This window comes from Calonectris borealis, chromosome 2, assembly GCF_964195595.1.
Source record: "Calonectris borealis chromosome 2, bCalBor7.hap1.2, whole genome shotgun sequence".
Classification (NCBI taxonomy): Eukaryota; Metazoa; Chordata; class Aves; order Procellariiformes; family Procellariidae; genus Calonectris; species Calonectris borealis.
In genome coordinates this window covers 124,434,735-124,448,552 of record NC_134313.1, presented here as the reverse complement: position 1 = coordinate 124,448,552, position 13,818 = coordinate 124,434,735, and the positions used below count along the sequence as shown (strand labels likewise).

Genomic DNA, 13,818 nt, shown 5'->3' with positions numbered 1-13,818 from the left:
GAAAAGACAGCCTGTCGAGCCAATGCCACCTGCTGGAGACAGCGCTCGGAGACTGAGATTCACAGCACCGGTTAAACCCATGTTTCTTAGTCATCCTTGCACCCAAAAATCCCACTTCTGAGGCTTGAAAACCTGAGCCCATACCTGGGGGGGCAGAGACCTCGGACGCCCACAGGTGCAGCCTCTCTGCCTTTGCAAGGAACGTTTCCTTTCCCCCAGGTTCCCAGTCTCTTTTCCCCCATTTACCTTATCTGACAGCTAATTATCATTCCAGAGGTGATTACTGGAGGAGCCTTATGGGATCCATAAACCACTAATGCTGGGGGATTTTTTCCAAAGAATCAAAAGACCAGAGAAGTCCTATATATTATTGTTGTTGTTATTGGTATGATTATCACTGCTGTAACAGCAGCCAAAATCACCAAATTAAGTTGCGACAACCGTTATTGCTGCGCAGACTCGAAGACAAGGTTATCGTCCCTGAAGCCGTTCCAGTCTAAGAGGTTTTTAATTGGGAGGAAATAATATGTTCCCAAGCTCTAATGAGAGAGTTACAGAATAAACCCAGAACTGAGGGGAGGGAAGGAGGAGGGAGGTGAAGCCTCAGTGCAGAGACCCCCCCACGAAGGGACGATTTGGGGAGCAGCTGCTGCCGGGGCAGCAGATCTGGGGGGCCTCAGCGCTTCTGTGTGCGTGTACATGTCGGTTATCTAATAAGCCATTTCTTAAGCTCCAGTGATACTGCTAGTTATATCATAAATTCAATGATATTCCCTTTACTGGTCATTAATCTGCTTCGTTTCCTGACAATTTTATACTCTCTTGATAAACTGTTTGTCTAACCGCTTGGAAGAAACAACGTCAAAAGCTGTACCTTAGGCGTTCGCCCAACTAATGAAGAAAATCCATCACAAGGAGAGTTTATTTATTGCTTTGCTGGATGTAAATAAAATGTCAGGCTAATTTACTTCCATTAATCTTAAAGGCCGTCGCTACAATGATAGTCCTATGTCAGAATGGATTTTTTTTCCTTTTCCGTATAAATATTTAAGCAAGTACTGAAAGCATAAATAAATTGCTTTCTAAAAGCCAGATTATTTTTATATCCAGTGATTTAACAATAAATTTGGATTTACTTGCTAGCTCTTGCCTTTAGGCAGCAGCTGGCCCGTGCTCCACCTGTGTGGGCACAGAGCCGCTTGGGCAGCTTTTGCCGAGCATCTCGTGGGGTCTCCGAGTGCCACCCCTGAGTGCCACCCCACTGGTGTCGTCCCCAGGCAATGGGTGGCTTCAGTGGGTGCTCGGGCTGCTCTGCGAGGTCTGTACGGGGCTGCTGCAAAGGCTATTTAGTGTCCTGTGGCCACAAAGGGCAGCTCAAGAAGTGGCCCTTAAATGCAGCAAAAAGGCATTTAGTTCATTGAGGGTGAGGCCAGCAAAGCACTGGAGCAGGCTGCTGGGGGGCATTCGGGGGTCACCAGCTTTTGGGGGGTTAAGAACAGGCTGAACAGGAGTAGTGTGTGCCTGTGGGGGGTCTGGGCGGGTGTCCGTGCGCATGAGGGATGTGCATGCATCTGTGTGCACGCGTGCATGAGGGGGACATGCATGTGTTTGCGCACACGTGTGCATGTCTGTGTGCACGTGCGGGTGCATGCATGCGTGGGGGTGGGTGGGTGCAAGTGTGGGTACATGCATGCACGTGGGTGGGGTGGCGTGCATGTGTTTACCTGCATGCACATGTGTGCATGTGTTCAGCTGGTTGGAGCCAATTTGGCCCCTGCCTTCCTTCCCCCAGGCCTGTTTTCTTCCAGCTGAAGGGCAGTGTGCGGCCACAGGAGTGTTAAACACGGATCATGCCACTTCGGTCACTGTGAAAAGAAACAGTTTCCTCCTCGTGAAGCCCCGTGAGGGTGTGTGCCCATGCTCTCAACCTATTCCCCGAGTGCTGGCAGCAAGCAGCACATCCCCGCGGTACCAAGGGTGAGCACGAGGGTGCCGCAGGAGATGCCCTCCTGCAAGGAGTCCCAGTGGGAGCGCTGCCTGGTGCCACGGGGAAAACCTTACGGGCTTTTCCAGCAGCTCTTGAAGGGACAAAGGGAAGAACAAAGCAGAGGACGGCTGCATCGGGCTTTCGCCCTGGGTCTTTTTGGGTGACATGTGGAGCAAGCGGCACCTCATGCCCATGCTGCTGGGCCCGCAGGGGCACTCGCACCCAGACGGCTTCACTTTCCCAATGGTCTTGGCTCCTTGCTGCTGCTCTCCTCCGTCCTGTCACCAGTGATGCTAGCAAGAGCATCCTTGGTAGGATGGGGGTTGTGTTTAATTGCCCCCGCTGGGAGCCACCTGCACTTCAGCTCTCGCAAGCCCAGGGAAGGTGCCTTAACTTGTTTCTCCACTGTTTTTTCCCTTGCTTAGCTACTGCTGCCTTCTTAAAGCCAAAGCAGTCCTGCCCCAGCTCCACAGCCAGCTTGTACTGTGTCCTTTTTCTGTTACTCCACCCCAACAGGATCTGTGATGACGCCCGGTGAAATTTGATTAAAACAGGATCACTCCCAAGATGAGATCTTGTTTGTCAAGCACGGCCCTGAGTGAGTTTTTGTAACTACGTTATAAACCCATAAAAATAGGTTTATCATAGGAAATATGACACATTCATAGCTGGAGCAAACCGAACCTGACACTATGTGGTAAATGCTGATAGGGCCAGAGCAGTCCATGGGATGTCTCCGAACGGCTGGGACCACAGCTCAGAGCCTGTGCGCTTTGCTGGCTACACAGACAAGCCCGTGGAAAAAATGACTAATTAGAGGAGACTAATGATCAGTCTCAGCAAGGTCATGGCTTTTGCTTCTCTCATTTATCCATACAAGGCTCCTTGTTAATTCAAGAGCGATTTTTATTCACATGCGTAAGTGTTTACAGATGTTCCCACACATGTTTAGCCAGCAAACTCACGTGTTACAACTGAGGAAATGCAAAAAACCCTAGAAAAATCCCCACTACCTTGTGCAATGTTAAGGTCAAGCAGGTGCAACCTGAGGCAAGAGATGCAACCAGAGGCAAGGCAAAAGCTTCTGTTCCAGTACAGCCAAGTCAACAGCTTTGGCCACCGTGCAGTGCCCCACCTTCCTCTCACTTCTCCCTGAGAACTTGGCTTACACGGGATGAAAACCGCTCTTTTAATGAAATTTCTCATTTTAATGAGAAAAACAAGACTATGACTGATACCACACATCCTAACTAATGCTCTTGTCACCACGTAGCTTTTCACAGCGTATTTTCTGGATGTAATTATGTTACATTTAGTCTCCTTTACTCCTATAAGGCTGTGCTTGGGCACAGCTTTTCACAGGACCTGGGATGAGTTATTTTGTTCTCCTCCATGCTTAAAGGCTAAGCTCACCTCCCGATAATGAATCCCCATCATTTGGGCTTTAGTGGGGCCTCCCTGACAGTCATCCATCCCACAGCGTGGCAAACTAGGTGATAACTCATGGGGTGGAGAGGGTGATGGGGGAAAGGCTTTCCCTGGCTAACTGGAGGGCAGGACTCCAGGAAGACGCTGCTGGTGCTCTGGATGCTGATGTGCCCGTGATGTTGAGTGCTGACACTTTCTGAGAGCACTCGCGCTTGTTGATTCATGTCACCCACGCCTCACTTCATCTTCTCTTAAGCAAGAGGAAAAAGGAAAAAAAGGTAATTGCTTGTGCTTATCAGCATGGGTATTAAAGAATCCCCTTGCAGGCTCTATAACTGACAAGTCACTAAAATGGCTACAGCAGGGAAGGCATGAACGCCCACCTTTTCTGCCTTTCCCAATGCATAGGTGGCCGTGTTCTCCAAAGCTCGGGCAAGGGGACAGCAGCATAGCGTGGGTGCCCACATCGGTTTCACCAAGGCTTTCCAAAGGCACAAGTGACTTGGGGTGCCTCAAGCATGGAGGCTCCACCTGTAGCGCTGGAGAAAAGGAGCATTGCTCCATGAAGCCCCTTTAAAAAGCCTTCTCCTGGTGGCAAACTACTAGCCCACAGGCTGGGAGCTGGCTGCTCCTGGCAAGCAAACACTGACTGCGTGCCTCAGCTGGGAAACACGCTGTGGAGAGCGAGAGGCTCTGACAGAGCCCATCCCTGTATCTTTTTTCCTCCTGTTCATTTTGCTTTTGAATTTTCTCTCAGCCCTGACACTTGAGGACTTGCCTGGCTGGGATGCTACTGTGCCCCATCACAGTGGGCTGCTGGGCAAGAGCATACGGAGGTGACAGGAGCGGCACGGGCTCTCCGGAGGTGCCAGCATGCTCAGAAAGCATTTTGCACTCGATTGCCTTCTGCTGAAATAGCCTGGCGTTTTTGTTACAAGATTTTTCTGCAAACGTTGGAAAGAGTTTTGTGCAGCCGTGCCTAAGAGAGCAGGCAGGAGCACTTTTCACAAGCGGCAGAGCTCGGGGTAGGTTTGCTTTTTAATCCCCTGACAGCGAAGGGAAAGAGCGAGCGAGAGATTGAAACCTTCAAATCCCACATTCAAAATGCACCTGGGCAGCAGCCCAGCCCTGCCGAGGCACAGCGCATGGCACACGGGGATGGCACCGCAGGCTCCGTGATGGCAGCCGCTGCCAGGCGCTGCCTGCGGTCGGTCGGGGTCCTGCCTTGGCCCCAGCAGTGGTTTACACCCGCTCCCAGGCACGCATCACCTCCTCCGTGGGGGTAAGATGGAGCTCGGCTCAGGTGACTTGTCCCTGCTTAATCCACTTAGAAAGCTCCCCTCTGCCTTCCCCCACGCTGCTCCAGCCTGTAATGTTTTGGAAACAGTGAAGGCATCATCAAAAAGCCCAGTGCAAGCCATGAAAAGGCTGCCAGTGACTTCCCCCAACCTTGAGCAGTGCCTCTCACCGCTTCTTTAACCCTTCCCAGGGTCCCTGTAGGCTGTTCAGCAGTCCAAGCCTCCAGTTTTCAAAGTTGCTGGGGGGGGGTGAGAGGTGAAGGCACCCAAAAATTCTCATGGATGTGCCCCCTTTGAAAATCCACGCTGAGACCATTGCTTGATAAACGTTGCTTAACGCCTTTCTCAAGCAGTTGTGGGTTGTTTCAGGAGACATCTCCTCCTTCTCTTTCCTACTCCCTGCAATCCCGTCTCCTTTTCCAGGGCATCCTACAATGGGGGGGTACACCTTTTGGAGAGGTAAGCACCCGCACGCAGTCTCACATTGCCCACGCCGAGGGAGTGAGGTACATCCGTCGCCGCCGGGATTTGCAAGGCAGGCGCACCGTGCCGGCCAGAGGCCGGTTCAGCGGGGCGAGTCCCCGAACACCGTCAGGTTGCGCTCCTGGATGTACCGCAGCAGGATGCGTGCCCGCCTGTCGATGGTCCGAAGCAGGGGTCTCAGGCCCTCGGCGCCGCCCTGGCTCTCCCAGAGCTCCCGGTCCATGCGCAGCGACTCCAGCAGCAGGCTCTGCAACCTGCCCGACCGCAGCGTGGCCACCGCCGTCGCCGGGAAGCTGCAGCGGAGGAGCAGAAAAGAGAGGGAAGGGGTTACCCATGGAAGGCCGAGCAGGGAGGAGGGCAGCAGCAGGGCACCTGAGCAAAGGCCACCCCAGTGCTTTGAGAAGAAATGCATGTCCACCCAGATGAACACGGGATGAGGAGCCTCCTGCTTAAAACTCTGTGCAGGACAGCTCCATCAGAAATGGATCCAAACGAGCTCCAAATCAAGGAGCCAATAGCGTGCCAAATGCCTGATGGGCAATGATGCAAGAAATGCTGAAATACCTGATTATTCGTTATTTTTGTGCAGCTGCCAATTAGAGAGGGGAAAATAGGCTTTGGAGACTGCCATCAGCCACCCAGAGCAGGATGAAGAGCCAATTTCAGGGCAGGGGCATGTGTGATGGGTTTGCGAGCCCACCCACCTGCCCTGTACTGGGTGGGAGGTGGCTCCATTTCACAGGGGTGCCAAGGGAGAGGCCAGGGAAGGCACAAAGGTGTGCAAGTAGGGCTGGTGTCCATCCCGTGTGTGCAAGCTCAGCCCTCGCCCAGGACACGCCCCCAGGAGGGTGCGCATCGCCCTTCCTACCTGTCTATGCCTTGCAGGAGCCTGAAGTTGAGCTTCTCCTCGGGATGGTGTGGCCTGCCCGCATTGTCGATGAACACCAGACGGGACGGCGCACTCCTCCGGACCTGCCAGTGGGATGGGAGGGAGAAGTTCACTGACTGCAGGGAGTCACCGGTTTGGATGCTTAGGCTGCTTTTTTAATGCATTGAATAATCCTGAGAGCATCCGGGGGCCATCAGCTGCCAAAGCCCAGATCCCTCCGTGCCGAGGCGCACCTCCCACCGTGCACCCCGCATCACCATGGGACCTATGTCCCCCTTGCTGCAACATCGGCCCTGCAGGTGCCTCCCAGGCACCTTCACTTTGAGCCCCAGAGCAGCCCCTGGGGCGCGGGGGGGACGTACCAGGATGTGGACCAGGACCAGCTCCGCCGGGTTTCGGCACTTCTCGTGGAGCATCTCCTCCACGCAGGGCTCAGAGGGATCGGGCTGAAACCCACAGCAGTAGCGGTCCAGGCGGTCGTGAACCTGCAGGAGACATTTGGGGACCTTAGCGGGGAGAGGTGCCTGGGGCGGGAAGGTCTAATTGTAAACTTTTCTTGCTCAGAGGAAAATAAAAATGTTCTAAGGATCCTCAGTAGGCATGAAATGGAAAAGCTGCATACACTGGCGTGTGAGAGAGAGGCAGGGAAGCATTCAAGAGCTGAGCTGACTTGCAAAAGTGTTTGGCTTGGAGAAGAGATCAACAAAGGTGACGGTGACAGGCTTTCCTGGTGGAGTTCGGATACCTGCGTCTGGTACTTCCATGCTCCATATTTGCACAGAGCAAAAGGGTCGTGCTTCCAGCTGAAACGAGGGGAAGATGTACATGGCGATGAATGTAAAAAAACCCAAAAGCACCCAAGGAAACCTAGATTTTGAATGCCAAAAAGACATTTTTTTTCTTCAGGCTGAGTCTTGGTGCACTGGATGATGGTTTCATCTGCCTCCCGGCTCATATACACCCTTTCATCCATCCCTACCAGTAACCAGCTCTCAATGGAAAGAAGATGAATGGAAAAGGATCTGTAAGGAAAAAAGCGATCTGTGCGTTACACAGAGCATGCCTGACATTTAAGTTAGGCCATGGCGACTTGTTTTAACTACATTTGTGTTTAATTATTTGCAGGCACTGCTAAGGCTCCATGTTGTCGAGGCTGTTAAGCCCCCCCCTTCCCACCCCAAATCCCTGCAGAAACCCCGGTGCTGCTTGGCAGCTTCCAGTGTTTCACCCGCACCTTCAGAGAGACAAGGGACATTTAAAAGAAATAAATCTCTGTCAGACCCAGCTTCAATAACCCTGCCTTGGTATTCATGAAGCTTCCTCAGCTTTGTCAGAAGAAGTCAGCACATCCTCTGTGGTGGCCTGTAGGGCAGATGGGACCTCGCTGGCTGTCGACAGCCCTCCCCATGGCTGCGTGCCACCATGGCCATGCAGGAGAGCTGCCTCACCGCCTCCAGCTCCGGAGGCCTGTTTAAAACATTACAGAAAAAAAACCCTCCATACATGTATATAAAAATCTCCTTTAAATATATATAAATATATATAAAATAAATTTATTTTCCAGTTGGAGCACAAAGGCATCCCACTTGCTCACTTGCTCAGGGTTGCTGGTGCCAACCCGGGAGCCAAGGCTTGGGGTGCAGAGAGGCTCCTGGAGCCGCTGGGACGCTGAGGCAGGTCTCAGGTGAGCCCAGGGAGATCTACAGGTGATAACTAGGTGGAAACCAAGTGACCCACCGTGGCTGTCTGTTTCCCTCACCCTGATAATTAGCAAAACTTAGAATTACCGGCTGTGCTTTGAGAGAGAGTTCAGCCTGAACCCAAACACTAATCAAGCACTGGGGAAGATGCTGCAGGAAACATGAAGTTTGGTTTCCACGGCCATTATATTCCTAACCCTTTGAGAAGCAAGATTAGTCCCACACTGGAGCCCCTTGACAAATCCCTCTGTTTCCTGAGGTTTAATGAAGCACTCAGGTCAGCATCAGGAGACCCACCGGTTAGAAGTCCTAGAGCGACTTTTGACACAAAACACATTGAAATGAAAGCAAACATCACATTTCCTCCACGCATCTCCTTAGTCTACCTCCTGGAAAGCTCAGCACACCAGTTCCTCTCACCTGCTACGTTGTTGTCCCAGCCGCACAGAAGGTGAAGACAACCTGAGATGACTTATAGAGACATTAAATGTGCTCAAGCCTCCATTCACCCGCCCGCAAGCGCCTTTGAAACAAAGACGGATCAGTGCTGGACGCGCAGAGGTATGAGGTGGAGGCTGGACCTGTCCAGGTGGAGCCACGGAAGATGGACCAGCTGGTTGTGGAGATGCTGAGACCGCCACTGACATGCTGACGAACCCTCCCTCCCCCTGGCCCTCCCCGGATCGTTTATATTAATTTCTCCTCACCAGAGCCTAAATGGCTCTAATGAACAGGACAGTAGGTCTTACTGCTGGAACACAAATACGTGAGCCACATCTTCTCCCATCCAAGCTCAAAACTCGTGAGAAGCTCCCCTTCAGCCCCTCTTTGGTCCCACATGAAGCTTGGCCGCCCCAGAGCATCCCCTTGGGTCTGACAGGGCTTTCCAGCCGTGACTCAACCTGGGAAGGCTTCCCCCATCTGGGAAGGCGGTGCCGCAGGGCAGGAATTCGACCGCAGGGTTTCGGAGTTGATTTATTTTTGGCCCTTTTTAAAGTGCAGGACAAAGCCATCAGCAGCTGCCCCCTTTCCACCAGGCTCGGCATTTTACCCCCAATAAAGCTTCGCATCGAGAGGGGTGTTCCCTTATGGCAAACACCAAGAGAAATCAATATAAAAGCAGCCCAATTTTAAAGCTAATTGAAGAAAACAACCAAGATTTCAATGCCAATGTACAGCAGGGCTCAAAGCTCGCAGCTTCTCCTTCCCCAGCAAGGGCTGTGAGAGGCTAAAGCCACTTCTGAAGGATGCTATTTCACTTCCATAACATCCCGCTGACTTGGTGCCTCTTTACCTTTACGTGACTTTTCTGCATGGGAGGATCCCACTGGAGTTAGTGAGGAAAACCTGTGGATTGCACTTGGATTTATCATCGTACTGCTTCAGCCCTCCGAGGGAAAGTCTCCTTAAAACTAAATACTGGAGACTCAGCCTTTCCATTGCACTCTACGGCATTTTGGCCTGGGGAAGGGGGTTGGTTAATCTTCTCATTTCTCTGGCTGTTTCAGCTAAAATATTTCCAAGCCCAGCCAGGACTGCTCCGCCTCTGCCAGCTGTAGTTTGAGACTGTAAAGATTAATAGTCAGGCTTTGCCAAAAAAAAAAAGAGAGAGTAATGAGAACACGTATTTTAATAGTCTTTTTTTCCCTTTCTTTCTTTCTTTCTTTTTTTATTTTAATACTTGCCCTTTCAGGCAGTTTCCACTTGTTTGATAATCAAAGCTCCAGGCCTGAGGTGCCTAAACAGACTTTTTTTTTCCATAGAAACCACTTTTGCCTCCTCACACCTGCCCTCTAAGAAACAATAACTCTCTGGGATGCTGTCGTAATCCCTCGTAGCAGCAGGGTATGATTTTCCAGACAGGAGATTAACCATTATTAATCCCGATGAGGAGGAGGAGGAGGGGGAGGAAAGCAGTGCCTTACGAAAGGCACCTGATTTTCAGCGCCAGCAGTGCATTCCCAGAGTTGGATCTGATGAGGCTGATGCAGATCACGCTGCTTGTCCCTAGGGCTGCCCCGTCCTGAGGCGCTGCTGGCATCTGCACGAAGCGGAGCCAACGGAGCCGCGCTGGGAGAAAGCTCGGCCATGTGAGAGCGCATCCAAAACCTGCCTGCGTTTCCCTGCAAGTCCCAAGCACGGACCGTGCTCGGATCAAACTTCCTTTGCACAAAACTCCCCTGCTCCCCGTTAGCTAACGAGTGAAAAACATCCCAAGAAACCTCAGCCTATGCGACCCCGCGGAAGAGAAGGAGACCACAGTCAGACAAGGCAGGTGCTGGCACAGGGGGACCCGGGCGGCACAGCCGGTGGGACAGGTGGTCTCCATCACCCCAGCCCTACCTGGAGGAGAAAGTCGAAGAGAGCCAGGCGACTCCACTCGCTGCGTGGAATGCCGGAGCAGGGAGCATCCCCGGCCCCCAGTGTTGGTCCGCGGGGCTGCAGCATCTCCTGGTACTGCAGCCACCCCAGCGCGCAGGAGTTCTGGTCATTGTTGGTGTCCTCCAGGTGCCGGAGATCGGGCACCCACCAGATGATGGGTCGCAGGGAGCCGTCAGTGTAGCTGTAGGGCAGGAGGTGGCTGGTGAAGCGCCGGGCCACGGCGGGCAGGCTGCGGTTCAGTCCCAGCACCCTGTCCAGGTGGAAGGCCAGCACCTCGTAGAGGTCCCCAGGGCGCTTGATGAGCCCGCAGCGCCCGTCCTGACAGTCCCCCTCCGGGCCGGCTGGTGAGGCATCCCCCTTGGCATGCCCCTCGGCGTCCCCCACGGCCCGCAGCCCTACTCGCAGGACTTGCCCGTGGGCTGGGACGCGGGTTTTGAAGACCACCTGCCCGCTGGCCAGCAGCTGCATCTTCTGGAGGTCATCGTCAGAGAGCCACAGGGGAGCATCCCCCGCCACCCCCCGCCGCCGCCTCCTGCCCCGGCCAGGGGACTGGTCCCGCCGTAGGTGAGCGGGCGGCGCAGGGGGCCTTTTGTTGTGGGCTCGTCCCCCAAATAGGGGGGCGGCCACCTCCCACCGGGAGCCTGGGGGGGACGATGCTGGCGGCAGTTGGGGGGAGCGGTGCGGCGATGGGGGCAGGCGGGCCAGGGCCAGCAGGGCCAGGGCCAGCAGCACCCCGAGGGCTGCTGGGGCGGGGGGCTTCAGCCCCGTCCTTCGCCACGGTCGCTGGGCCTGTGGGGAGGGAAAGGGAGAGCATTACCGGGGGTCCCCCCGAGGTGCTATGGCCCAGGGATCCCCCAGACCTGTGTGCCCCCCACCCCAGGCAGAGGTCTCAATAAGCTTAAAGGGGTTTGCTTTGGAGGAGCAAGCCCCTCTGCTTGTGTGCTCCCTGGGAAAGGTGTTCCCCAGCGCTTGCTGCCTCGCGGCCCTGTAGCAGGAGAGATATGGCTGGTGGCAGGACTTGTGCCAGAAATTAGCTGCAGTCACTTCAGAAGCCGGTCAGAGCAAGGGCTGACCCACCACAGACGCTGCCATGTCTGCAGCACTGATGTACAGGATCACCTTATGGGTGATGAATTCTTCACGGTCAAATATTTTGCTTTAAAGACTCAAGAAATAAAAAAGAAAATAAAAAATAGACCAAACCAGGGCAAATTCCTGTCTGGATGCGAATGCTTTCCAGTTCCTAAGAGGTTTTTATCTTCAGACCTTATTCCGGACACCCTTGGTGGCTCCTACCCCGGGTGCGCACTCAGCCCATAACCCGGATCCCCGCACCCTTGTTCGGAGGACATCTCAACACATGCTGAGACACGGCTCTGGAGCTCTGCCCATCGCTGCGTCTGGCAAAAGCAAGGCAGCTCCAAGTGCCAGGCTGTGGCAGCCTATATTTAAAAAGGGTGCAAACTGCTATATCTGAAACCTAAAATATTCTGATTCTCGGCACCAAGGAACTGCCTTTAGACGGGTACTACCAAGGGTTGGTGTATATATCTTTATACACATAGCTTTTTCCCCTCCACACTTTTAGTCATATTTTCTACTCTGAAGGGAATTATAAAAATTATATAGGCTGGAAAGGCAGTTATGAGCAAATACTGTGCAAGTCTCCCCGCATTGCTAAGCTCATATCTCCCCTTTGGCCTAAAGCAATCCCACGCGTACAGCGCCGGGGCTGCCCTGAGCAGTGAGGTGGAGGGAAGCGAGGGGCGGCGCTGGGAGATCCTCCCAGCCCACCCCATCCCCGGGCCACACTGCACCCGTGCCACGTTCACTCTGGCTCGGGCAGTCTAACACGCTTTGGGGGGCTGGAGCGGCGAAAGGCACCTTGGCGCTGCTTCTCTGCTTTACAACAGGCATTTCCAAGTGGCTCGAACCCACATTGGAAGTCAAGGCAATGTTCAAGTGCATACATTTTTTTGCAATTATTTATTTTGGAAGCACAAGTATATCCATGGCAGACACAGCGGGACAATATATTGCCAAAGAAGGCATAAGAGATTGTTTATAAGAGGAAAAGCTTGAAAAAAAAGAGTTAAAAAGCTGGAGGGGTGAAAGACAGCAGCCAGAATGACTTCCAGAAGGCAGCTGGGTGAGCAGAAACTTTTCCAGCCGCATGGCTTTTAGGACCGCAGGCTCTAGCCGGCTCCAGGGACCCACGACCAGCATGACTCCAGCCCCGAGAGGAGCTGCCCCAGGTGACCCCAGCACGTGAGCCCCTTCATAAGCTGAACCAGCACTATTCTGAAATCCATCGGGCCTCGTGCCCTCACTGAAGGGAGGCTGCTTCAGACAGCCCCGTGGTGAGGAGCCATATCTCTCCCAAGGACACTACACGGCCAAGGTGGATGAGAGGAGCTGCAAAGCCACCAACTCACTGGCAGTAGCCATGGGGGTTTTCCTTCGAGGTCCCCCGCTCAAGGACTGAGCAGATTTAATGCATCTTACAAGAGGTAGCAATGGTGCATTCGGAGTGATTCAGCTTTAGAGCTCTTGTTTAATTGTTTCTCTCTTAGAAATAAAATGTAGTGCAGCAAAATATATCTGCTGGGCCAAATTCTTTGCTCACACATGGCTTACACCTGCCTCTGCCGGGAGCTGGAGCTCTCTGGTGCGGGGTTTCAGGAGCTGCTGGGGGAGTCCCCATGTTAGCTGTCCCTTAAAGCCCCGGAGTGCAAAAGGAGCTATTCCAGGGTGAGACTGTTCAGCGAGTGATGTCCTGTCCTAGATCACAGGTGGGGTTATTCAAGGCTTGGTATTAACTGTTCCAGGCACCATACTACATGATTAAATTATTGCCTTAGGCCCCTTTCTGGGCAGGGGATGAGCATGAATACCCCCAAGCAGCCCCAAGGGGCAGCAGGACTTCTGGCAAGTGGCTGGTTACGATGCCTCCCCAGCTCCCTCCTGCCTCCCCAGCTCCCTCCTCCATGGGATAATGATTTGGTGCGGACCCATAGCCAATGCTAACTAAGAGGCAGCACCCAACCTCAGCTACCCAAAATGTTCATGCCCTGGATTTCAAGCAAGTTCTGCAGAGTGCAGATGCACACTTATTGCCAAGGACCCGCAACCCAGGTCTGGCATCCTAAGCAAGAGTTTAGGGGGGGTGCAATGTCTAAATCACAGTTTAACCATAGTAAAATAAGGCTGTAGCATAAAAAGGCCAGATCCTGATATCCTTACTCCTTCCAATTCATCACCATAACTGCTTCACAATCTGTCTCTCCAACCTCAAAGTATGCTGAATTAACTGCAACAACACCTATGGAATTAACCCTGATGGACAGGATTAACTGTAAATCTCAGTTAACTCCCATCTGCATCCAGCCGAGTTCCCTCCCCAATCTGTGCTTCCCCAGGCACTTGTCCCAGCGCTTCCCCAGTCCCACCCCTCTGGAGAGACACAGCCTACCCCACCCTCGCCAAAACCCCCTGTAACCCTCTTCTTCTGCACAGAGGATTTGCAGGGTGATCGTTTTTGTTAGCCCCCCAGTAATAATCCTTTGGTTGTTTACACCATCTCTGGGCATGCAAAGAGCCTGGCTGCCAAAAATCCAACTATCTGGGGGAGGTGCATGCAGGAACCATTTG

The 13,818-nt window shown here is 53.2% G+C and overlaps 1 protein-coding gene across 1 annotated transcript in view; it reads right to left on the bottom strand.

Moving 5' to 3' along the window:
* Positions 1-2,892: 2,892 nt before the first annotated feature.
* Positions 2,893-13,818, bottom strand: part of GASK1A (golgi associated kinase 1A) — a 30,729-nt gene continuing 19,803 nt past the window's right edge. Inside the window, exons 3-6 of the mRNA XM_075140853.1 lie at positions 10,129-10,956; positions 6,448-6,570; positions 6,065-6,168; positions 2,893-5,489 (exon numbers count right to left, since the gene is read on the bottom strand). Coding sequence (XP_074996954.1) covers positions 5,279-5,489; positions 6,065-6,168; positions 6,448-6,570; positions 10,129-10,956 — 1,266 coding nt within the window. The 3' untranslated portion in view covers positions 2,893-5,278. The remainder of the gene's footprint in view (positions 5,490-6,064; positions 6,169-6,447; positions 6,571-10,128; positions 10,957-13,818) is intronic.